At 37.2% G+C, this 27,428-nt stretch overlaps 2 protein-coding genes across 3 annotated transcripts in view; both read right to left on the bottom strand.

Annotated features, from left to right (window-relative positions):
- The window catches only part of LOC132155957 (UPF0606 protein KIAA1549L-like), a 184,398-nt gene extending 167,792 nt beyond the window's left edge, over positions 1-16,606 (bottom strand). The window contains exon 1 of the mRNA XM_059564749.1: positions 16,098-16,606. Coding sequence (XP_059420732.1) covers positions 16,098-16,278 — 181 coding nt within the window. The 5' untranslated portion in view covers positions 16,279-16,606. The remainder of the gene's footprint in view (positions 1-16,097) is intronic.
- Positions 16,607-20,157: 3,551 nt separating this feature from the next.
- The window catches only part of LOC132155959 (homeodomain-interacting protein kinase 3-like), a 73,439-nt gene continuing 66,168 nt past the window's right edge, over positions 20,158-27,428 (bottom strand). For both annotated transcript variants that reach the window (XM_059564750.1, XM_059564751.1), the window contains 6 exons: positions 27,224-27,391; positions 25,913-26,218; positions 25,077-25,223; positions 23,235-23,464; positions 22,560-22,699; positions 20,158-22,077 (listed from right to left, as the gene is read on the bottom strand). In XM_059564750.1, the coding sequence (XP_059420733.1) occupies positions 21,601-22,077; positions 22,560-22,699; positions 23,235-23,464; positions 25,077-25,223; positions 25,913-26,218; positions 27,224-27,391 (1,468 nt within the window). In that variant the 3' untranslated portion in view covers positions 20,158-21,600. The remainder of the gene's footprint in view (positions 22,078-22,559; positions 22,700-23,234; positions 23,465-25,076; positions 25,224-25,912; positions 26,219-27,223; positions 27,392-27,428) is intronic.

Here is a 27,428-nt window from a genome sequence, read left to right as displayed (position 1 = left end):
CTAAAGGGAGTGGTGGGAACATTGGGCACGTACCCAGGCTCAAGATAACGTGAGAGTTGGCCCGAATTCCGGGCACACTTCGTCAACTGAAAATGCCTGCAGGTCCCCGACCCTCTTAACCGAAGCCAAAGCCGTTAGGAGTGCAGTTTTCAATGATAAACTTTAGCTCTACTCAGAGCAAGGGTTCGAAGGGAGCCCTCTGCAGTGCCGATAGAACCACTGCGAGGTCCCAAAAGGGAACTTGATGAGGGCGAGGCGGATTGAGCTGATGACCTGATGATCAGATCATGCTTCCCAAGAGACTTACCATCAACAGGGTCAAGGTGAGCCGAAATGGTGGCAACACAGACCTTCAGGGTTGAAGGAGAAAGCCTTCGTTCCAACCTTTCCTGAAGAAAGAAAAGCACTGACCTAATCGAGCATCTCCAGGGGTCTTCACGACATGAAGAACACCAAGTGACGAAGAGGTTCCACTTCAAAGCATAGGCGTGTCCGGCAGACAAGGCTCTAGCCGAAGTGATGGTAGCTACCACCTGAGGTGGCAAGGTACCTTAACCTTCCGTGACCTGTCCAAAACCCACACATGTAGGTTCCAAAGATCGGGACGCGGGTGCCAGAGGGTGCCCCATCTCTGAGAAAGAAGGTCTTTCCTCAGAGGAATTGGCCAGGGAGGGGCTGTCGCCAGGAGTACAAGTTTGGGGAACCAGGTCTGGCTGGGCCAAAAAGTTGCAACCATGAGGACCTGCTCCTCGTCCTCCCTGATCTTGCACAACGTCTGTGTAAGATGCCTCACTGGGGGAAATACATACTTGGGGTGGAGTCACCATTCCCCGGATAGAGAATGTTGCCGTGAGATTTCATCGGCTGCACGATTGAGCCCTCTTGGAACTCAGTCGTGAAGCCAGTGCTGAAGCGGTCTCATATGTCCCAGGAGCCTCTGAAACAGTTTCACTGGAACCGACCTCTTGCCCTTGAATTGTCTCAGGCAATTCAGCAGTGATTGCGCACACTCGTTCGTAAGCTGTGTGAACATGGCGAGATCCTCTGAGAAAAGAGATCCTCTGCACAGGGGAGAATTTGCTCTTTTCCTAGTTGACCCGAAGACCCAGACGGGCAAGGTGTCTGAGCACCAGATCCTTGTGCTCACACAACCACCGCTCGAGACTGAGCTAGAATCAGCCAGTCGTTACAGAACACCTTGTTCCCTGAGAGGAGCCAGGGCTCCCTCCGCGACCTTTCTTAAAGACTAGGGGAGACAGGGCCAACCCGAATGGGAGAACCTTGTACTGTAATGCCTGCCCCTAGAAAGCAAACAAAAGAAACGGTCTGTGTCTAGGAAGAATGGAGACATGAAAGTACACATCCTTTGGGTCCATTGCTGCAAAGCAATCCAACAGACAAATGCATTTGAAAATGTGCTTGGGCGTTAGCATCTTGAACGTAAGTCTCTGAAGAGCTCGGTTCAAGGCACGCAAGTCCTGGATTGGCCATAACTGACCTGTTTTCTTGGGTACTATGAAGTAGGGGCAGTAAAAGCTGGACTTCATGTCGGCTAGACCAGCTCTATCGCACCCTTTGCCAGCAGGATCACAACCTCCGCGTGCATGACAGGGGACCTGGGGAGATGCTGGGCGAACTGAATCGCATAGCCGAGCCTGATTGTTCGGATGACCCAGCGGGACGACCTGGGGAGGTCTAGCCAGGCTCCCAGAAACCGATCCAGCGGGGCCAAAGGAACTACAGGCATACCCACAGTGGGGCAGTGAGGTAGAAAACAGACAGCCCCGGCATGGGAGGTATAGCATCCCTTAGCGGGGGCGGAGTGCGAGCACTCATCTGATTCCGAGTGGCAAAGAGGCCGCCGGTGGAGGATGTGTTTGATGGCCTCCACCGCATTGCCGAAGAGGAGTTGAGTCCGCTGTTGAGGAGCTGAGTCCGATCAGACTCCCTCATGTCTGCCAGGTTTAGCCATAGGTGGCACTCCTGGACCACCAAAGTGGACATCACCTGACTCAAGGAGTGCGCAGTTACCTTCGTCGCCCGGAGAGCCAGGTCGATAGCAGTGCGCACCTCTTGCAAAACCCCTGGGTCAGCACTGCCCCCCATGCAACTCTTTGAGCACCTTGGCCTGGTTGACCTTGAAGGGTGGTCATGCCGTGCAGGGCAGAAGCGGCCTGTCCCGCAGCTATGTAAGCCTTGACCACAAGCATGGATGAGAACTTACAGGCCTTGGAGGGAAGCTTGGGACCACCACACCATGCGCTCCACTGGGGGAATCCCAGCATACCCCTTGGCCGCTCTGCCATCGAGGACAGTAGAGGTGGAGGAAGCACCAGAACGGTTTCGAGCAGTTAACCCTCTGAAGTTGATTAACGCGTATACACATTATGAGGCATGATGTGTGGGTTTTCTGAGCATAATCAAAGCCCACCATGAAAACGAAAAAGCCCTTCAAACTGTACCTGATTACTGTACTAAGTTATGTTATGTGTTAATACTGTCAAAACACACACAGTTTATGTATAGCCTCAGTTGGTTATGTCTAAAATGAAAGTGAATAACTGAAAGAAACAGATGCATGTCTGTATATCAGATGCGTGCAGGTCTTAAAGGGACAGTAGGCTACATGTTGCCGACTGTAATTAAAGGGATAGTTCACAATGAAATGGAATTTCTGTCATTGTTTATTCACTCACGTTGTCCCAAACCTATATTAATGTCTTTCTTGTGCTGCACACAAAAGAAGATATTTTGAAGAATCCGGATTACCAAACAGTTGCTGGTCCACATTGACTGATCGTAGTAAAAAATACCATGGAAATCACTGTGAACCAGCAACTTTTTGGTTTTTCACCTTCTTCAAAATAGAGTTTATGTTTAGCAGAAGAAGGAAACTCATTCAGGTTTAAAACAACTTTTGAGTGGGTCAATTAAAAACAAAACACTAACCTATTTTAATTTCTGGGTGAATTATTACTTTAATGTTAATAAAACACCAAACACAAAGAGAAAAATCACTCAATACTCTTGACTGAAAAACTTTAATACAGTTGCTTTAATAGGAATCAATGTATAAAGTGTTTTTTTTTTATTTGTTAATTCAATTTTTTGAATGCTACTGCTAAATACTATTTTACCTGAAAATAAAAACTTTTTATTTTTATTTGTGTATTATGTGTATTTGTAATGTGTATCTTTGTTCTATTTTTTCATTAATTTATTTTATTTTTAATAACAAAGATAAAATAATGACAAATGATTTTGATCTTCTCCCACTTTGGCCTAAATATCCACCATACTTTTTCATATTTTGTTACCTTAAAGTAACAGGCTTTATCTTTATAATAGGGAAATCAGTTTGGCTGCAATGCTCAAGCAGCTTGCAAAATAGAAAAAAAAACCAACATGACAAAGAATCGCGATACAATTCTGATATAAAAAAAAAAAAAAAAACATTTATGTTTTGACATTGTGACATTTTTGCCATATTGTCCACCCGAACAGACCACCATCATCCCCCACCCACCAGTCCGCGATTGTGCCCTTGTAACTCCATTTTGCCCCTGCCCCTCCAAAGGTCTGTGCATGCCACTGTCTGTTATATCTGAGATAGACTTCAGGAGTGCTGGGTTGCTTCTCCCCATCTTGAAGGCAATAGTTTTTCAAGTGACATTTTGTGTATTATTGTTAACTTGTGGTGCTGTCTGAGCTCTGAAGTTATTTAGAGTACAGTGTGGCAGAAAAAGAGGGGAGAATGGCAGATTGTTCTTAAAGACTGAGCATTTTCATTCTGAATGCAAGTGTCTCTTACGTAATGCATGAACCTTTTCTAACCTCATATAGTTTAAAGTACTGTACATATACAGAAGTACAATACATATACAATAGCATGGACATATTCACAGATCAGATAGACTGAAAGAAACATTATTTTAAATTTAAATGCACATTCATTGTTGCAATACATAGCTGCAAAGAAAACAATATAATGATAACTGTAAATGTACAAACTTGGACATGGTTTCATGGTAATATGAATGCAATTTGTTGTAATGAATATAAATACACTAATATATAAATATATATTGGTTATATAAACATATAATTAACATATATTATGTAAATTAACTTTGGGTAATGTAAATTTTACTTTGTGTAACTAATAGGCTAGTTATTTATAGATTTGTCGTCTGGGTTAACACTAAAGTTAAGATGTGTAAAAATTATGAAAGCATGTATTGGTTCCTGTTTCAGTAACACATATAATGCCATTGAATTGCTGATCCTCTTTCCATCGCTCCCTCTAACACATGCGTCAGTTTGCATAGTGACAGAGGTTCCATAACCTGTCAAAACAAAGATTGAGACTCTACTGGCTGATCCCATTTAATAAAATAAAGAGCAGTGGCCAAGCATGACATGCACAGAGACCATCTGCATCTCTCACACCCAATGAACCTCATGAAGCTTTTCTGCCTCCCCATGAACAGCAAATTATACTTGCACTTATTCTAAAGACTTCACAGAGGACAATTTACAAAAGGCTAAATTACTTCATTTGAGCAGTAGGAAAGAAAAAAAGATACATGCAGAAATATATCCTACAGTTCTTTGAGAATAAAAGTGAACATGCCAAACAGTCTGTAATCTCTTTAAATTGTCACAGATAACCCTTTTTCAGAGCTACCTTCTCCATATGAATGTTCTGAGCAGACACCTGCGGTAATCCAATGAAAATCTGCCCTCAGGTCCGTGTAGGTATATGATAATAGAGATTTTCTCTTTTTGTTTTTTTCTTTATCAAATACTAAAATACAATTTCTATACAATATTTATCACCCGAGACTGATAATGGCAAGATGGTCAAACTTCAGACAAATCTGTTTGACTCATTTATCAGCCTGTCACTAATTGTGATTTACTAGTCTTTTAACAATAGTGATTTAGATCTCTGCCCTATTCAGCCACAGCTTATTGCACCAGCCCCTCATAGTATATATTTATCACTTCTGTTGCTGTTCTATGTTGAAGATTTTTTCAATTTATATCAATTAAGTAAAAAGGCAAAGTAGGTATTCCTCAGAGTAAAATGTTAAAATTTGAAAATGATATGAAAAACATAAACTGGGATGATGTATTACAAAAATTGGTGAATTGGACAAAAACAGTGAAACTGTGATGAGAACTATTGAAAAAACTATTCAAAAATACAAACAACCGCTAAAATTTAGACAAAATGAATCTTTACCATGGTTAAATTCAGATATCTATCAACTAATGAAAAAGAGAGATATAGCTTTGAAAAAGTAATTGCTTACAAAAACACAGACAGATATTATACATTTTAAATCATTAAGAAATAAAGTAATTAGTGATATGAGGAAGGCAAAAACTGCATATTTTGAGCAAGTGATTACAGAATCAGGAGGAAATAGCTCATCTTTTTGGAAGTGTATAAATAAACTTTCTAAAAGAGAGGGTACACAAAGAAAACCTTTAGTGGAGCTGAAAATAAATGGTAGATTAAGTACTGATAGCACTGAAATTGCCAATGAATTTAATAGATATTTTACTCAGTCTGTGGAAGAGCTTGCTATGCGTTTTAAAACTATACAACTACCTCAAAATGTAATAAATGTATGGAAGTAGATTAGTCTCAAATATAATTCACGCAAAAAACACGATTCACACATGCGTAGACAATTTCACATGCATGAAACCTAATTCTCGTACACACAAAAAAATTCACGTGTGTGAAAAAAAATATATATTCACAAAAAGCAATTCACATGCGCAAAATAAAATTATATATTTATAAAATACGTTTCACAAATGCAAAAAACAATTTGTAGATATACAACTGTGCACAAAAACCTATGAATGTTTAAAATGTACGAGTGTCTGAATGTACGAATCGTCATTTACTACGAATCCACTCGGATTTGTGTGTGTGTGTTTTTGAGACTTTCCTGGCAGAGCTCTCTTCCCACGTGGGTCTGTCATACTCTTTAGCCAATCAGATGCGAGCTTACCATTCAACCAATCATATCATAAGCCACTGAGTGCATTCAAGGAGCACGATTCTGCGCACCTTTAGCGCAATATGGATTAATTAGAACGGAAATTAAGCCTTTACATCAGTAATCCAGCATGGCGAATGAAGAACGGGAAGCACGAGTAAGAGTTTAGTTTATTTCATAAAAGTCTGAGTTTACACATTTTATCGTTTACACATTCAATCAAGACAGTTTTTCTAGTTAGAAAACTAGTTAGAAAAAAATACAGTTGTAACAGGACAGTTACAGTAATTATAAATTAAACTGCAATCAGGATAGTAAAAAGAAAGACCTGTAAAGACAAAAGTAACATTTTGAGAGTTGTGAAATTATAATTCTAAATAATCTTGTTTTATAAATTGATATCTGTTAGGTCAGTGTGTACTTTCTTACAGTAATACATTTTAAAACATGTAGCCTAGTCATTGTTAACCACTATGTTGAAGAAATGTAGTTCGATCAAGATAAACAACATCACATATTTAGAAACGTTGTTTAATTTGTAAATATATATGTTATAGTGGTTTTCAACCTTTTTTTCCACTGGGCCGCACTATGGTCCAAGTCCAAGTGCCAGCGGATTGCACAGGTTCGAGTAGCAATGGGCTTCTTCACACTGCCTCCACGTGTGCAATTGTGCTTTTGAAGCCTACTGACCACGGGCACCTGTCCGCACGGTCATAAAAAAAATGTGAGGTACGCCTCCGCACACACTCTCCCATGACGATGATTAGTCACGCCTACCTAGCGATCCATAACGGTCTCCCCACAGACGCGGAAAGTTTAACATATGGCTTAAGATGCAGTCTGTAAGACGTGCACGGGAGCATGACTTAACGCGACATTGCAGAAAATGTGCATTCACAAATGTAGCCTATGTTGATCCAAATATGGAAAGCACATTCGAATTTAATAATATAAGGTTCTCTCCAGAGATGTTTTGCCACATTTCTTCAATTAAGGATGATTGCTATGTAATATATGGTGTTCCCATTTGCCTGAACTTCTTCAAGTAAGTTGCGGGGCAAACCGAAAATCCAGCACTCTCCTTCACTACTGATACTGCGACTATTATTTTTTATACGTGTTCATTCGCTGGCATTTTTCACATTTCTTTTTTTTCTCCCTTAAAAACAAATTTGTCCATTATGATGCTCAATTTTACCGAACTAATGGCTGTTGATTGAATTCTGCCAAAGTGGGCGCTTGTATGTGTTCGTTAAATGAGTAATGTTATGTGAGTAGGTCTGATCATGTCTGAAAATAATATATGAAACACAAAATAATTTAACATAAAAAAAACATTAGGCTATAGCTTATATTTCTTAAGTAAATGTTTAAATTAATGTAAAAATAATACTAATTGTAAAACTGAAAAAAAAATTAATTGTGTTCAGCATGGTGGGACGCATTTGAATTCGTGACGGGCCGCGGGTTGAGATGATGCTGCTGCTATAGCTCCATGGTCATTTAATAGCTATAGCCTATTGTTTCTTTTACGCGCTGAAAATAACCGTGCTTTCTGTTACTGAGCCTGTGTCTGTCACTCGTCCTCTTAAAAGTGGAAGCTTGTGCTTTGTTGCATTATATTGAAACTTTGTTGATGTTCTTTGTTCATGACTCTTTATATGGCGATAAAAGACAGCTTTGTTGCGTTTTTTTTTAAGTGGGGATTGGGGGTGCGCCAACCCGGTTGGGACATAGAAGGGGGAGCACAGGAAAAAAAGTTTGGGAACCGCTGCATAACTTAACGGTTATGGAAATTAGAACGAAAGTACATTGAATTAAATTGCAATGAAGTTACAAATGATCCACATCATTAAAGAGAATAAGCTCCGAAATATATAAAATAAATAAAAACGAGGATCAATCTGAAACTTTTCAAGTGCGACAATAAATAACCTACACACGATCCACAACATAATTAAGTTGCAAAGAGCATAGGCTCAAACATAAAATAAAATGAAAGAGGATGCATCTGGATTCTGGAACTTTTCGAGTGCAGCGCAAAAGTCGCTCAGCCTGCAGCGAGAGAGAGATTTCCTCAAGATTTTTTATTTGCTCATTTTCTTTCTCTATTCTCTTCGTCTCTGTTGCCTCCAAATCCTCACGCTCTCTTGCCCCCCCTCCTCCTGACTAACAACTTTATCATAAGATGTCCGACTTGACAGTTTCTGTGATTTCAGCCAGTTAAGCATATTTATAATATATATTATGGAATGAATGAAACGAGTTGGCACGCATATAGCCTGCAGCACATAAAAGAAGAACAGTGCGTTGAAGACAGCATCTGTCTTCTACGTTTCCATCGAAAACTAATAAATATATATATATATATATATTATATATGTATATTTTTTAAATAAAAGCGATTACAAAGGAAATGTTTACTGTTCATGTTTTTTTATTGTATGGAAAAATCCCATTTAAAAAAAAAAACAGACCGCCATTACATGTGCGCGCACCACACTTTGGGAATCCCTGAACTAAACGATCATGAAGTCGCTGAAGAATACTGCTTTAGATATTCCTAAATTATAAGAAGAGAAAGATGCATTACAATGTACAGACAATATATTTACAAATTAAACAACGTTTCTAAATATGTGATGTTGTTTATCTTGATCGAACTACATTGCTTCAACGTAGTGGTTAAAAATGACTAGGCTACATGTTTTAAAATGTATTACTGTAAGAAAGTACACACTGACCTAACAGACATCAATTTATAAAACAAGATTATTTAGAATTATAATTTCACAACTCTCAAAATGTTACTTTTGTCTTTACTGGTCTTTCTTTTTACTATCCTGATTGCAGTTTAATTTATAATTACTGTAACTGTCCTGTTACAACTGTATTTTTTTCTAACTAGTTTTCTAACTAGAAAAACTGTCTTGATTGAATGTGTAAATGATAAAATGTGTAGACTCAGACTTTTATGAAATAAACTAAACTCTTACCCGTGCTTCCCGTTCTTCATTCGCCATGCTGGATTACTGATGTAAAGGCTTAATTTCCGTTCTAATTAATCCATATTGCGCAAAAGGTGCGCAGAATCGTGCACCGAATCTTGCGCAGAATCTTGAATGCACTCAGTGGCTTATGATATGATTGGTTGAATGGTAAGCTCGCATCTGATTGGCTAAAGAGTACGACAGACCCACGTGGGAAGAGAGCTCTGCCAGGAAAGTCTCAAAAACACACACACACAAATCCGAGTGGATTCATAGTAAATGACGATTCGTACATTCAGACACTCGTACATTTTAAACATTCAAAGGTTTTTGTGCACAGTTGTATATCTACAAATAGTTTTTTTGCATTTGTGAAATGTATTTTTTAAATATATAATTTTATTTTGCGCTTGTAAATTGCTTTTTGTGAATATATTTTTTTTTCACGCAAGTGAATTTTTTTTGTGTGTACGTGAATTAGGTTTCATGCATGTGAAATTGTCTACGCATGTGTGAATCGTGTTTTTTGCGTGAATTATATTTGAGACTAATCTGCTTCTATACAAATGGCACACCCTCATCCTTTCATATTTCTGAGGTTGATGAACATAAGATACTTCAAATTATTAATCAACTGAATAACTCAAGGGCTAAAGATATATTTGGAATGGATACTGCATTTGTAAAAACATATAGTGCTTGTTTCATAAAGCCCTTGGTAAATCTGATAAATTTATCAATTAGAGAAAATAAATTCCCTTCAAATTGGAAAACTAGTATTGTAACTCCAATTTTCAAAGCAGGATCAGCTGATGAGGTTCAGAATTATAGACCAATTTCTATTCTTCCTGCAAAAATTTCAAAAATTCTGGAAAAATTGGTAGCTGAACAACTTATCAATTATTTAGAAAAACATGATTTACTTTATTCTAAACAGTTTGGTTTTAGGCCTAAGTATTCAACAGAAATGGCAAACTGCTATCTCACAGAATTTATTAAGGAATCTTTAGATAAAGGTAATGTAGTAGGTGCAGTGTTTTTAGATCTCAAAAAGGCATTTGATACTGTGAATCATGAAATTCTCCTACACAAATTAAATTTATTTACCTTCACTCAGCAGGCAATGAATTGGTTTAGATCATATTTAGAATCCCGAGATCAGTGTGTTAAAATTAATAATTCAAGATCAGCTTTACGAAATAATAATATGGGTCTCCCTCAAGGGTCAATTTTGGGCCCATTGTTGTTTTCCTTATATGTTAATGATTTTCCAAACTGTTGTAAGCAAACAAAATGTCAGTTATACGCAGATGACACAGTCATTTATGTATCTGCAAAGACTCCAAGCTTAGCTGCAGAAAAATAACAAATGAAATGATTGGTGTGTCACAGTGGTTACATAACAGTTGTTTGACCCTGAATTGTACAAAAACTGTCTCAATGTGTTTTTCAATTAGAAAGAAGGAAATGAGTGGTTTTATAATTAAGATCAATCAAAAGGAAATTGAAACAGTTAATAATTTTACATATTTAGGTGTTATTTTAAAATTTCATTTGAAATTTGCTATGCATGTTAAGAAGCTATGTAGAACAATCAAAACAAATCTGAATTGTTTTTACATGATTAGACCATATATATCATTGAAAGCAGCCAAGTTATACATGCATGCAATGATTTTTTCACACTTATCTTACTGTGTGACTGTCTGGAGTCAGGTTTCTCAACTGACTATTAACCCTGTTAGATCCCTATATAAACAAACACTGAAAGTTTTGGATATGAAACCAACCAGATGGCATCACTGTAGCATTTGACAAAAATATAGTTTGCTTAGTTTTGAAAAATGTATAAATTCATCTCTTATTAAAATGTTTTTTAAATGTTTAAAAAGTGAGTGAACGTGACATTCAGCCAAGTATGGTGACCCATACTCAGAATTTGTGCTCTGCATTTAACCCATCCGAAATGCACACACACAGAGCAGTGAACACACACACACACTGTGAGCACACACCTGGAGCAGTGGGCAGCCATTTATGCTGCGGCGCCCGGGGAGCAGTTGGGGGTTCGATGCCTTGCTCAAGGGCACCTAAGTCGTGGTATTGAAGGTGGAGAGGGAACTGTACATGCACTCCCCCCACCCACAATTCCTGCCAGCCCGGGACTCGAACTCACAACCTTTCGATTGGGAGTCCGACTCTCTAACCATTAGGCCACGACTTCCCCCAATAATCTTGCGCCAAAAATTATATGCAAATTAATATCAAAACAGAGTAGTAAGGGGATCGCTACAAGAGGTGCAACTACACAGAACTGTATAGCACCACAGAGAAAAACTAAATTAGCACAATCTACATTTACAGTTCAGGGTACATTGTTATGGAACAGCTTGTCAGCTGAATTGAAAATGCAAACACAGTTGAATATTTTTCAAACAAAACTGAAAAAGTGGTTCAAACAAAAGCAGATATGTGAACATTGATACTTGTACATAGTCTTAGTTGTCTATTTTATTTTATTTCATTTGTTGTTTTTTTTTTAGCCTAACCAGGGACTGGGGCTGCAAATTAGCCTTTGGCTAGAAGCCTATATGTAGAGCATCGGCTGCATGAAATTGTAGTAATGTTATACTGCATTGTCCCTGTTAAATAAACTGAAAATAAATATAAACCAAACCCCATGTCTGTACACTGTTCTGATGCAGAGATATAGGTCTTGAATAAGGGAGTGGCCTTGCAGCTGCCAATGATGATATTCCAAAGTCTGCTTGACAATATAAACCAACCCCCATGCTTCTATGTCTTTCAGAGGTTAAGATATCTCTTTTTGGATTAAGGTTGCTAGGTAGCTCTTAATGGTTGCTAGGGCATGGCTATGAAGTCTTGAAGGGGATTCATGATTGGTCGTTTGCTGCCGGAGTCAAACGAGCCCACCCTCATGTTTCTATAACACTTCTATCCAATTATATTAATTTAATATTTTTCAAAGGAAGTCTATGGAACTTGTTGTTAGGGTGCTCTATATGGTTGCTAGGGCGTGGCTTGATAGCCTCATAACGAGTCTGATTGGTTGTCTGAGAGCCAGAGTTATATTCAATACAAAATCCCTATGTAATTTCCCATAGTAGGAAAAGCCCTCCCTATACTTTGTATTAGGTGCAAAATGCGGTGTATGTTCTCACACAGCCTGACAGCCTCTCCAAATGTGGTGATTCACGGGTTTCACGTGTTTCTTTGCCTCCGGCAAGCACCACCAATAATAATAACTGCATGACTAGTAATTTCCTACTGCTAAATTCTGAAAAAGAAAAACAGTTTTTAATTATTGGACCAAAAACCTCTGCATATAATAACCTAAAACACTGTCTAACACTTGATGGCTGCTCTGTTAATACCTCATCATAATTTAGGAACCTAGGTGTGGTAATTGATAGCAATCTTTCCTTTGGAAACCATGTTTCTAGCATTTGTAAAACTGCATTTTTCCATCGTAAAAATATATCTAAATTACGACCTATGCTCTCCATGTCAAATGCAGAGAAGTTAATTCATGCATTCATGGTCTCAGGTTTTGATTATTTTATTGCTTTATTGGATGGTTGCTCTGCGCACTTAATCTAGATTTGGCACTGAATAGGAAAAGGATCTGCTGCCCACAGTTGATTTTGATATTCTAGGCATTATCTATTATTCTAGGCATTTGATATTCTAGGCAGATCCAGTCCATATCCAGTCCAGATGGTGGATCAGCACCTAGAGATGACCACTACAGCCCTGGATGTCAGCAGAGACCATGTCCACTAGATGCGCCCCAGAGACAGATCCTCTGTGAAGACCTTATCACCTCGAGAACCATCGGCACAAGACCACAGGAAGTCCTCTGCACCTGTGTTGCAGACTGGAATTAATCCACACCATGATGGTTTTGTCAGGCCAGAGTAGAACTGGCCCTCCGACTGAGCCTGCTTTCTCCCAATGTTTTTTTCTCCATTTCTGTCACCGATGGAGTTTTGGTTCCTTGTCACTGTTGATGCATGACTAATTGCACAGGCACAATTGGAAGAGAGCTGAACTGGACGATGACATCACTGAATCATCAGTGAACTGTTTTGACTTTTTAATGCCTTTATAGATTAAATCAGTGTAGGTCAAGAGAACACAATTCATGTGACAGCACCAAATTATGATCCAAAAATAAACCCTGTACCATCTAACCCCGAACTCTCCAACATGCTATAGATGTTTGGGAGAAAAACAAAAACAGTTCAAACACTGATCTATCTCGCTCACAGCACAGTGACCCAGTTAAAGCAAATCTTCACTTTTCAACTGGACACATACACAGGGGCGGATTTAGTGAATTGGAGGCCCCAGGAAAAATATAGGAATGGGATCCTATACATTTTCACACATTTTCTTAGATCAACCTTGAGGTTCCTTTTTTGTTTTGATTCTTGCTGCTGCACAAAGGTGCCCCATAGTTGTGTCCAATAATTTTTCATTTTTCAAGTACATGTTAAATGGCTTTAAATACATATATCAAGAGCATGCTCACAGATGAGAACAAAACAGCATTAGATGAAGTGGATTAGAGCCCTGCACAGGCCTCAAGTATATAAAAAAAAATGTTTCCGTTAAATGTATTTTTATTTTATTTATTTTTTTTAACGGCCAGCGGCAGACAGTGAATTGATCATAGCAGATGTTTGATCAATTAAGCCTTCTGAAATCATCACAACTTGCCTAAAATCAAATCTTTAGAAGATACAAGCATATCACAATGTTGGTTTAAATGTTTATGTTTGTGCGGACAGTTGAAGCAGAAGCAAGGCTCTACAAGACATGGAGGCGGTGGCTTGGTCACATGCATTTTTTTTTCAAACAGTGGAAACAACTTAATACGCAGTCATTTTTGCTCATAAAGGTAAAAGTAATACCTCATTCTAAACCGTAAATTGGCTAGTTTTATTTGTGTGCACTCAAAATATCAACAAAACATTGTGCTTTTATAAAATAAAGAAAACAAACAAACGCATCTGTCATTTGGGGTTGGAACAGAAGCACTTCACAATGATGAACATAAACTCAGTGAACTGCCTCACAGACCTGATTAAATACATATATATATATATATATAGAAAGCTTTAAATTACTAGCCTACTTTAAAACGAAATAATTCAAATCAAAAATAGAAACTCTTTCATCATGTAATCTGTGGATTTCTCTTTAAAGGCACATCCAATAAGGCGATGGCGAGTCATTTTTTTCATCGCCATAATTGATTGATATCTAAAATATAAAAATAAGGAAAAGCCTAAAACAGGCCTGATTATAATTTGCATTTTATTTTATAATTCAGTACTAAAAAAAAAAAAAAAAAAAAAAAAAAAAAAAATCAACAAATTATAATGGCATATTAAGGCTATGTAAAACTTTGTCCTGTAATTGTATGGCTGCTTTTTTTATGTTGCTCTGTTCTGAAAACCTTAACACATAAAGGACTTTCTGCAATGCAATTTTGTAAGATATGTGAATTATTTATTAGGCTCTTTTTATTTTTTACCCATGTCATGAATTTGTTGTATTCCCATTTGTAAAATAGCCAACAAATTAATTGTTGTAGGCTAACCCGATCTCATGAAAGTGTGTAGCACGATTTTTGCTTCTTTTTAATATAATATTTCTAAGCAGAAATTTACTTTGGCATTCTAAAATAAAGTACATTCATAATTAATGGCATGGCTGGTTCAGTCGACAGAAATACGGGACACACATAATAACTGCTGAAATGTTTGTGGGGCAAATCTGAGGTCAGTTTGAGTGTTCGTGGTACTCACAGTGTGTCCAGCTGTACACCTGCAGGCGCCACGGACTCAGACGGTTGTCATGGTAATAAACACTGTAAACAGCAACCGTTCATGTGTCAGCGCTTAACACGCAACTCCTATATGAAAAGCATTTTAGGGGTCTCCCTGGCTTTAGGGGGCCCAAGGTAGTCGCCTACCTTTGCCAATGAGTAGGACCACCCCTGGACACACGCACACACACACACACACACACACACACATTTGTTTGTTTGTTTGTTTATACTGCACTAAATACATTTTTCAATTTTTCTGCATTTTAATTTTGACATAAATGTATGAATGGTATAATAAGATCTCTACAATGTTGGTGATTCACTGGAGACATTTAGTCTACATTAATTCACAATGTAGAACAGCATGATCTCTGGAGATGCTCTTCCAGGACCAACAAACCTCAGTCAGCATCTAAAATAAGACCATGCTGCTGTGAACAGTTTTAATACTCCTTTGGATCAGATGATTTATGACGCCTACTGTACAATATGATCTCCCTAAATGATTAGTCCCTAGATTAGGGGACAACAATGTTAGTTATTTCATGTAGCTAACTGATGCATGTGATTGTATGGAGTTATTATGTCAGAAAACAGATTTAAGCGTGTTAGGTGTGTTATTAAGAGAGTGCTGCAATCTCGTGTATAGCTGCAGCATCCATCAGCGCGCGCCTACACACTTTACTACTGCAATACTGCTAGACACTAAAGTGCGCTTCCTCACATTACATCACACACACAGTTCACAAAAAGCCATGACAAAGTAGTCATTTTGCGTATTTGACACAGGGAATGCATAAGTACATACAGAAATATACAAATATAGGCCTGTGGGTTATTTGAAAATACTGAGGTAGATATTGTAGGCTAACCCAAATACGGGTTCAACAAATGAGAAGCAAAAAATAACTAAATAATTAAAAAAAGATAAAAACAGCTGAAAGTAACACCTGCCTACATTTAATAGCAAAATGGTGACGCTCTTATGGTGTGATAGTTTAATTGTATGTGTTTTTGGATGTACGGAAATCACACGCTTTCGATGCATGTGCCATGCCATCAGCAAAGGTGCAACCTCAAGGCTTTTTCTTATTTCTTACTTATTTTTCAACAAAATCATTTTTTCACTCATTTATGTCGATGCTTGAACTGAATCTCACAGACTCATGTGAGAAAACATTGTTTTAAGATGCCAGCTATATTATAGATGATATGCCGCCTTACCGTCGGAAGCATGCGCGCTGTATAATAAAAGTAGGTATATTGCTAAAGATGAGAGTGTAGTGCCCCGCATCCCTCTAGACGCATGTGTGCTCGAGCATCTTCTCCTCCTCTCTCCGGAGTGCAGGATGCTGCGGCTTAACCCGTGCAAATCTCTCCAGAATCCCTCTACACGACCAGCCATTTATGTTCGCAGAGGTGGCCCGGTGTCGGTACTGGACCAGACATCTGCTCAAATCCGTGAGTCAGTGGGACGTGCGGTGGTCACGCCGCTCCAAGTGTCAGAGGAGAGCTGCAATCGTGAAAATGCCCATATAGTCCACCATCACTGCGACACAGGGGAAGTGAGAGGGAGCTGCATTTTTGAATGGTTTATCTGTGGCTCACACTCCTTCTTACCGCCCATAATGTGATCGGATGTTGGAAGGAATGCATGTACCCTAAGTCTTTGTCTGTTGTTCAGTGAAACAACTTATGGAAAAAGTGCTCGTATGCATGGAAGCGGGAGCTGTTTTGTGCCATGTGCATGCTCTAGTGGTCAATATAGAATATTACGATTAGACTGATTTATAATCCACCAGTTTCTAATACAAACATATTCTGCAAACACTTTGTTTCAGTTTTGGATGCTGACTGGTTGCTCAAGTTAAATATAATTGATAGAAATGTTCTTCTTTCATACACTGCTGTCCAAAAGTTCCAACTCCACCTTTCGTTTTGTGGGGTGGGGGGGCATTATGTATGTATTCTAAACTTAGAAAGGGTTGCAACAATAGATTTTTTTTCTATGTTTTTACTTTATTTTTCTTTTGCATTCAGAGTGAAAATAGACAACAAAACACCATGGATTCGTATTCACTCACCAAAAGTCACCTGGCAATTCTGTTTAATATGACTAAATAGAGAAGGCTTGGTCACATCTTTATTCACTGAGAACTGGAGAGGAAACATCAATTACACTCTGTAAAGACATTATATCCAAAGGGTTACATTTTCCCGGTCCTCATACGATTATATATTTCACAGTGCAAGTGCTACATGACAAACTAGTGTAGCATTACAAAAAAAGGCCATTCAAAAAGCCACAAAAGTCTACTAATATCAAAACAGTGAATACCAGTTTGATTTAATCAACTCTTAATTAACCAAGTAATTGAAACATGAAATCCACATCTTGCAGTGTGAAATGATTTATTTGACAGAAAAAAAAAAAAAAAAAAACATATCGGGAGGTCAATTTCAAGTTGAATGGTAAATAATTTAGGTAAAATAATTCAGAAAAAGACCCAGATGTCATTTTGCCATTACATTACCTCCATAATAATAATAATAATAAAATGCATAAAACATTGAATGTCATTAAAACGGTGGCAATAATGTTTATTGAATATTGCTGTTAATAGAAAAGAGTTCAACAGAAATCACCCATATCCTTTTTGAATTTGTTTAAATATGAACATACAATAAATATTGAAAGTGTTGAGTACAGTTTTTCTTTTCTTTTCTGTATTGTCATTGGATGTATTCAGGCTAAATGCTGGTGGATGCCATTTCACAGGGATCGAAACATGCACAGGGTGCAATACATTACATTCTTATTAATGCAAAGACTGAAATTAGAATATCAAAAAAATTATAATAATTTAAAAAAGTTTAAATTAGCTGATTTGCATTAACTAGACATATATTAGTGATTAATAACTCAAATATTTTTTTTTAAACGTGCATATAACCCTTTCGATCCCTGGAATGGAAAGTTATACTGTTTGTTGTTTCTTATATTTGGTCTGGTCAGTGGGTGAGCTGAATACTTGATTTTGCAAAGTGAATGTGTCATTACCAATATATCATAATCAAGGCACACACAGTGTTGATTAGACTGCTCACAAAAAAAGAAAAAAGAAAAAAGAAAAAAGAAAAAAGAAAAAAAGAAAACCATGACCAAACATGAATATTACACATCAGCTGACATCAGAGATAATTTGTTACAAACATGTTCTCAATTTTCAAATGACAAACATCACAATTCATCTGGACACTAAATTATTTTAATCACACCACTGTATATCAAATCATGGCCATGTGGTTACTGCACACTAGAGTTTTAGTAAGTGCTTAGTGGCATGAGGTTATGGGGTTGATTATCATATTAAATGAGAGAGAGAGGGGGGAGAAAAAAACTTAATAAAATTACAGATGTTTGTATTTCTAAAACACTGCAGTATAACTGTTCATTAGAATAAAGTTAAATTAATCCTGCAAGATATTACAAGTCAAAAACAGATAAACAGGTAAGCATACAAAAATAAGTTACACAAATACATCCATTAATATGCAGTGAGTCAGAACGGTTATGAAGATACAATACTGATTTGAAAAAAAAGATAAAAACTATTTTAAATGTCCAGTATCAGCAGTACAGTAGTTACAATGACACTCCAAACATTGAAGCAAAAAATTTACTCAAAATCAAAATCCACTTCTAGTTTAGGCAATCAGAAAGACCCATACAAATAAACGAATGCAGATATGAACTAGTCTAATCTAATTTCACAGCTATCTGAAGTGGCAATCAATATATAGCAGCTTGTCTATGATACATTCAAGATAGATGTTACAACTTATTACTTGTTCAAAAAGCTAAACATAACCTCAGCCATTTTTATAAATACAATTTCTGAAATGTACCCCATGACTATAATTACTTTAGTATACGTGAATTCTATGCAGAAAGAGTAGCTACCTTGCTCAGACAAATGGCTCTGTTCCAAAGCCTAACGAACTGCCTTGCTGTCGTTTACACTGCTCACAAAGAAAAAAAAAAGACATGACCAAACATGAACATTTTAAATTAAATTAAATAAAATTTATGCATTTAGCAGATGCTTTTATCCAAAGCGACTTACAGTGCATTCAGGCTAACATTTTTTACTTAACATGCTCCCTGGGAATTGAACCCACAACCTTGCGCTGCTAACACAATACTCTACCACTTTAGCCACATAGCATCACTTGTATTACTGATGTCTGTTGATATCTCATTAGATATACAGAACGCATCTTAGACATGATGCTTCAATATGCTGAATAAACTACTTTTGAGAGGAATCTTACTAATGAATCGACACCCTCTCAGCTGATCTTAAAGGGATACTCCATCCCAAAATGAAAATGTTGTCATTTATCACTTACCCCCATGTTGTTCCAAACCCATAAAAGCTTTAAGATATTAAGATATTTTGGATGAAAACCAGGAGGTCTGTGACTGTCCCATAGACTGCCATTTAAGTTACACTGTCAAGGTCCAGAAAAGTATTAAAGACATCATCACAATAGTCCATCTGCTATCAGCTGCACCAAAAGAAAACAGCGCATCCTTGTGGTGCGGCTGATACAGAAGAGCATATGCAGCATATGGAGTGACACAGAGGAGATTGTTTACAAAGGAATTGTTGAATAGACTCGTTATTTTTATTTTTTTTTAGCTTACAGTATTCTTGTCGCATCATAATTTTACGGTTGAACCACTGATGGCAGATGGACTGTTCTGACAATGTCTTTCATACTTTTCTGGACCTTAACAGTGTAACTTACTTGGCAGTCTATGGGACAGTCACAGGCATCCCGGTTTCCATCCAAAATATCTTAAATGAATGATTAATGACAACATTTTCATTTTGGGGTGGAGCATCCCTTTAAGCATGTTTGCATCTAAACATTCATTTTGGATTAACAGTTTTATTTTATATTTTACAGTTCATAAAAAAATAAAAAAAATAAAAAATCCCAATGTTAAAGCAGAGGAGGATGATATCTTTCCATGAAAGTGAATCTCAGGGAGCTTTTGCATCAGGAGTGTATCTACAATGCCTTGAAATCTGCCTGCTTAGGCAGATCACTAGGTTTGGAACAGAGCCTTCAAATTACAGTCTTTGGTGATTCACAAGCAACCTCATTTGAGAGGCAAAAACACACAAACCAAGCAGAAAAAAATGAAAAAAAAAACAAACAAAAAAAACATATATATATATATATATATATATATATATATATATACGCACAATATATTTATTTCTCCCTGATGGAATGTATAAAATGCAGTTTCCAACAAGCTTTCAACATATGATATAATTAAGAAAAAAAAAATAGATTCACACATGCATAAATGATAATTGCACACCTTAAAAACACACCGTGTCAAGCTTCAGCACTAAATAAACTAGCTCTATTAGATATATACTAATATGTGTCTATACATCAAATACTGCATGGTCTGCTCAGGCTAAGATGAATCCATGACCCTGAATCAAAGACCGATATTTGCATTTGTGTCTTCATCTAGTCGAAGCCATGCCCACCACAGCAACCAAAAACACACACAAATCCAAGGAACTAAAACACAGACAAAAGAAAAAATAACTAACTATATAGATAGTATTGCAGTTCAACTAAACAGTACAAATACTGTTAGTTTTGTAGATTCTTCTTAATAGAAATTCATTGTATTCTCTACACATCTAACGAGTTTAAGATAACGAAAAAATGAACAAATAAGAACAAATTCAACAGCAAGCATTTGCAGCAGCAAAAGCATGCCGTCTTCCGATGAAGTAACACAAAAAGTAACTCACTACATCTCACATATACAATGGATCCAAAAATAAGCACTGCAGTTCGTGCAATGCATTACATTGATGCCTATCTATGCATGAAATAATACACCAGTGTGTAACACATATACACACGCACACACAAAGTATGCACAGACTGATTTGAATTGCAAGTGCTGCAGTCCAAGACACGAAAACACACTGTATATACACACAAAGAGATAGTAGAACACAAACAACTGCCGATATATAAGGCACTATGGCTGGAGACAACAATGCAGCGAGCCTCTAGACACATCAAGAACCCCTATAGGCTTCTCTCTGACCAACATCATGCAACACATGCAGCATGTGACGAACAACTCCTTTAGGAGACTCCATTCCAAACGACACCAAATACGCAGAGAAAAGTACAAATACTTGGAACGCAAGAAAACACAGCAAGTGGACACATTTTATGTTGTGAACAACATACAGGGCTGCCTTTACAAACAAACGTGTGTTGTATACAAGGTAAAGGCAATGTATAAAAATAAGTTGACCATCACATGATTTTGGACACCATCCGTTATTGATGTTCATTAGAGGAGTACTCAAATCTGAAAATCTGATAAGGTGATGTATCAAATGTGCAAAAAAAGTTATTCTTATTCATCCAATCGCTTGCTTCTCAACCGTGCACTTTCTTTACCTACTTGCTTAAGACTTTCCTAATGTTACCTCTTTTAAAGCTCATTTTAATTGCACTCAGTCAAGTCTACGTGAGTCAGAGAAATTGCTTCCTTTCTCTCTTGTGCCATGGCTTTGTGTGCGGGAACCAGGTGGTTTGTGGTTTCTACAGTGAGCCTGGCGTTATGTCTGTGTTTGTGGCCCTCCAGAGGGCTGAGGAGCGAGTCTCAGACGTATGGGTACTGGTTTAGTTTGGTGGGACTGAGGGGGAAGCCTGCATATGCAGGTGATGCGATGAAGGAGTGTGGTGGGAACATACGCTTGAATTGACCTTGAGGGTGAAGTGTTGGAGAAGGCAAGAGGCGGTTGAGTCCCACAGTGACCTGGTGCACAAGGTGTCCCGTCGGATGAGGGAGGCCATAAGCCGGCTGAAACACATGATTCCTTGTGGACCCAGGTGAAGCCAAGAGGTGGGCCATTGGGGCATTTGTCACCAGGGGGCCTGAAGTGGGGTAGGACAGTAAAGTCGGCTGGGTGTGAGGGTGGACGCCTAAGTGCGTTTGAGGAGGGTGGGCTGTGTGGGTGGGACTTCCGTGTGGCAGCGTGAAGGTGTGGCCATGAACAGTGGGTGGGATGAATGCCTGAGGTCGACAGTTGCTGTAGTTTCCGTTCCACTCCTGGTGGGACGAGCCATAATGTTGGACCTAGTGCACAAACCAATCGGTTTATTCCAAAAAACACAAGTGGCAATCAACCAATAATTATTTTTAAATAGCCGAGAACCCAAAAATATTTTTTATAAATATTGAAATTCTTATTTTCCTAAATAAATGTAAAAATAAAAAAATATATATCATATAAAAAAAAAAGTTATTCACTTTGAAATTTTCAAAAGATTACATTTAATAAATGTGATGTAATCACATTGTTTACATTGCTTCTACTTAAAGGTGGTGGTAAAATTTGTTGCAAAAAATATATATATATATATATATATATATATATATATATATATATATATATATATATATATATATATATATATATATATATATCCAACATAATTTAAAAAACGCTATTTATTTACTTTTTAATATATGTATTATTTGCATTAGTATGTTGTATTAGAAGTATCTTAATAATATAGCTGTCTACCCAACAACTGATCAAATGACATGGAACTGACCTGTCCAAAGGGGAGCTGTTGTTGAGAGGGCTGCAGGGGCGGGAAAGCCTGTGCTGTCTTCTGCTGGCGATTCACCAGTAACGTTGTGTAGGGCGGCTGTCTGTTGTAACCACTGTGGCCTTTGGGTGGGCATGATGCCTCTATTAGTACAATGGAGTAAAAATAGCTCAAAGGTAATAATAATAATAATATCAAAGCTCACCAAAATCAATGTATGAAATTAATTTGACTCTTTTTGGAGTGCTTTAACACAAATCATGCTCCATCTCCAGTTCACAAAGAACTGACAAACATTGTTAACCAACAAATGTGCTCTGGTCCAAACGTTTCATTGCAAATGTAGACTGCTGTCCATGATGACTCTTTGTGTGTATAGTGGAGAACTTATGGAGGAGTGGTGAGATTTCAGCAATATCAGTCAATTGTGACATCCCCTACCATTATCAATGGTAAATGTCTAATTTTGTCACTTCCATTGTGAGTGCGCTATGGAAACCTGCTTTTTCAAACTATAGCTATTTGTATCCCTTGTGGTGATTTGAACTTGACGTTTTCAGTCAGGCTTTTCACATTTTCCTTATTCTTCAAATAATCTCTTTTTTTTTCTCCATACAACATGAATTTTAACTGGGATTGTCAGTGATGTGTTTTGATAGGGTTGGTGAGATGTTTTACCTCTGCGGCCCATCGGCTCATTATTCTGAACCCGCATGGGTGGCACCACCATGGTGCGGACCGGCAGTTTGGTAGACTCAGCCTCTGTAGCTCCATTGGCTTTGCAGTTCTCGTTGTTGTTATTAACATAGGTGGCCTCCAGAAAGGGGCTGTCAGCTCGACTGGAGGACACCGACGCTGGTGAGCCGTCTACCGTATCACATCCGCTCTCACACTCATCATCTGACATGCTGAACAAAGACCAAATAAATCTTACTTAGACACATATAGCACACAAAAACATACTCAGTGAAAAAGAGTGCTTGGAATGAAACACTATATACCTTTTTTCTCTTCACACACACGAACACACACACACACATACACGCACATATACATACATACAGACACACACATATACATACATATATATATATATATATATATGTATATATATATATATATATATATACACACACACACACACACACACACACACACATATATATATATATATATGTATATATATATATATATATATATATATATACACATTCATGCAATTATTTGATCAAAAATACAGAAAAAACTGTAATATTGTGAAATATTATAACAACTTAAAATAATAGTTTTCTATTTGAATATACTTTAAAAAAATAATTTATTCCTGTGATGCAAAGCTGAATTTTCAGCATCATTACTCCAGCCTTCAGTGTCAATGTAACATCCAGTCTATCACATGATCATTTAGAAATGTATATATACATATATATATATATATATATATATATATATACATATATATATATACATATATATATATATATATATATATATATACATATATATATATATACATATATATATATATATATACATATATATATATATATATATATATATATATATATATACAGTACAGACCAAAAGTTTGGACACACCTGGCCAACAAGTGCTAAGCATCTCTCGGGGAACTCCTTCAAGACTGTTGGAAGACCATTTCAGGTGACTACCTCTTGAAGCTCATCAAGAGAATGCCAAGAGTGTGCAAAGCACTAATCAAAGCAAAAGGTGGCTACTTTGAAGAACCTAGAATATGACATATTTTCAGTTGTTTCACACTTTTTTGTTATGTATATAATTCCATATATAATTCCACATGTGTTAATTCATAGTTTTGATCCCTTCAGTGTGAATCTACAATTTTCATAGTCATGAAAATAAAGAAAACTCTTTGAATGAGAAGGTGTGTCCAAACTTTCGGTCTGTACTGTATATATACATACATACATACATACATATGAAAGTTGCATGTTTATGTTGAAGTTTTCATAGTCAGCAGCAATTATAAATAGCTTTTTATAAACAGAGTAGAGGTCTAGACTATAGGTGTGTTCACACAAACACAAATATTTGTCACAGAAATTAAGTTTAGTTTTCACTCACAATTATTTTGTTCAATTCAATGTGTAAAAAACATGCAGACAGGCTGAATGAAAATGCAGAAATATGCCATTTATGCCAGTACACAAAGCACTACGCAGCATGTCATTTCTAAAATCCACTTGTCTCAGAGAAGAAAATAAGTCAAATAGTATTTACAGGTTTTCAATCAGCCATTTAGATTTGATTGGTGTTTATCAAACAACACCAAATACAACAGCACAGAGGAGAGCTACTTCTGGGTCGTTTCTTTGCCATTCACTGTTGCTGAGCACCACCAAGTTGTAGTTTTAAGAAACAGCAGCAGCTCTGGGCATGTGAGCCAAAAGCATTCATATATCACGCCGATATTGGTCATAGTGTGAACAGGCCTTAAGTCCTCAGACTACTAGTAAATAAGTGCATGTGTGAAGGTCAAACCTGTTGGGTCTATTGCAGGGGGAAGCGCTTGACTGTTCTGAAGCAGATGAACTGGTGCTAAGGGTTGAATCGGGACTGCTCAAGGAACACACACGCTCCATATTCAGTGTGCTGTGACAGGCCTCACACTCGGGACTACCCTTACACCTGAAACACAGTGCATACTTTTCAACAATGCCTTTTAGAGGTGTGCAATACTGACAAAAATGTCAATATTTACTGTGAGTGTGTTTTTGTGCTGGTACATTAACTGGTTCAGGCCAGGCCCAAATATTTGAACATGTGCATCGCATTTTACAGTGAAAAGTTTCCTGTACCTGGAAAGAGGTGTAACATTTCCGTCACAGGCTTGAGGTATTCAGCCAATCACAATGAACTAGATAGTTGGCCGATTCAGAGAACACCGCGCTTTTCAGAGCGATGAGCTTTGTAAAAATCGATGCGTTTCAGAAAGGCGGGGCATATAGGAGCAACAACATTATGTGGAAAATAATGTTTTTTTAACCTTCATACTGCGTAAACACATTGCATTACACCAAATACACAACAGAATGTTATTTTTAGCAACGTCATATCACCCCTTTGAAAATCTTATCTCTTCTTCACCCTGTCACCTCTAACAAAATTTGTATTTTCTTCCATGGTACAGTGAACGAGATACAATAAGTGGCCCAATATACATGGACACATTTGGTTTACAGTTTTTTTGGGGGGGCTCAATTAATTATCTTTGGCTTTATTAAAGAGAAATTAGAAATTTAAGAGCAACATAAGGGTGAATAGATTTTATTTATTTCCTTTAAACTTTCCAGACATATATCAGTCAGTAAACTCACTCTAGAGAATGTTTCTGAGTGTCTGGCCCCTCCTCATCTGTTCCACTGCTGATACTGATGACGCTGCGTGCAGGGCTCGGAGAGTCAGCGATCACAATGGTCGGTCTCTGCTTTTGAGACACAGTTGAGTCTTCGTACTCTGGTTCTGCTTTACAGCACAAAGGCTCATCCTCTAGCACCGTCTCAGACTCCGCCTCCACTACACAATCCGCTGCCACCTCCTCTGTGTTTTTGGCACGGTCAACCATCTTTGGGTACTGGCATGATGAGTTTTGGGAATTGGTGCTGTGGATGAAGTTGTTACTTCTGGTGGGGATGACAATGATGAATTAGATGAGCATAGGTAGGCTGATAAACTCTTGTAGGCACAGTGTTACTTCAATAAAATTCATTTGAAAATAAAGTAAACAAATAACTCATTAACAGAGCAATAAACTGATTTGTTGATTAATGCTGCTAAAGTGTGTTCTGGGACTGAAATCTCTATAAACATTAATCAAAAAACAAAAGTGATCAACTTTCAAATGCTACTTGCAATGCTGCTTGTAAAATTATTATGTCAAGGAATACTGGTTTGAATATTGTAATATTTCCTTTTTTATTTATTTATTTTTTATAATATTTAAAAAAAACAATTTTTAAATACATTAAAGTGGCAAGTGTTATTAAGTATTATGATAGAATACTACATTATTGCAAATAATATTTTATCAAAATACTTAATTTTATATGGAAGCATAACATGGGCAAAAGTTCAATTTAAAATGTGGTGATATTTAAAAAGCAATGTACACCTGTAGTCAAATTTATACATCCACTACAATTTTTGCAACACACTGTTGCAAACTGAAAATTCAAAAATGTAATTTGCATTTTCCATTTTTGCACTATATTTAAAAAAAAAATGTCCATTTGTCTGATCAATGTCCATTTACTTATCAATTGCAATTATTTATTCAAACTTCTATAGTTTAATAAACTTGAAAGAAATAAAAATTTAAAACAACAAAATAAACATACAAATTGACCAATAAATTGATTAATACGGATAATGTTTTAAATCTGTAGGCCTGAAATCTCCAACAAAAACTGCAGTGCAATGCAATAAATAAACAATTTAAATGCATTACTTCTATAATGAACTGAATATTTACGATTCTTAAAAAGGTCAATTTATTGGTCATTTTGCACAGTGATTTCAAAACCTGTTATAATTAACTCATCAATTGGTAAATTCAAATTTTATTTTTAAGTGGCATTCCCAGTTCTCCATACATCAGCAGACTGTCTGGATATGATGTGGGGACTAACCTGTTTGAAGATGGTTTATTTCTCTTGTTAGCAGCTGGCTGTGGCCACACCACATGAGCGATCCCTATGCTGATAGGCTGGTGAGCTGACATGGCCATTGGGTTGGTTAACAGTGGCTGGTGGTGAGGTATCATAGAGCTGTAATGGTTGCCAAGAGAATGAACTTTTCTGGAAAAAATGGAAGAGAAACAAAGCCTTTCAATGT

The sequence above is a fragment of the Carassius carassius genome, chromosome 13, assembly GCF_963082965.1.
Source record: "Carassius carassius chromosome 13, fCarCar2.1, whole genome shotgun sequence".
Classification (NCBI taxonomy): domain Eukaryota; kingdom Metazoa; phylum Chordata; class Actinopteri; order Cypriniformes; family Cyprinidae; genus Carassius; species Carassius carassius.
The sequence above is the reverse complement of the archived record's forward strand: the minus strand, read 5'-3'. Positions and strand labels throughout refer to the sequence as shown.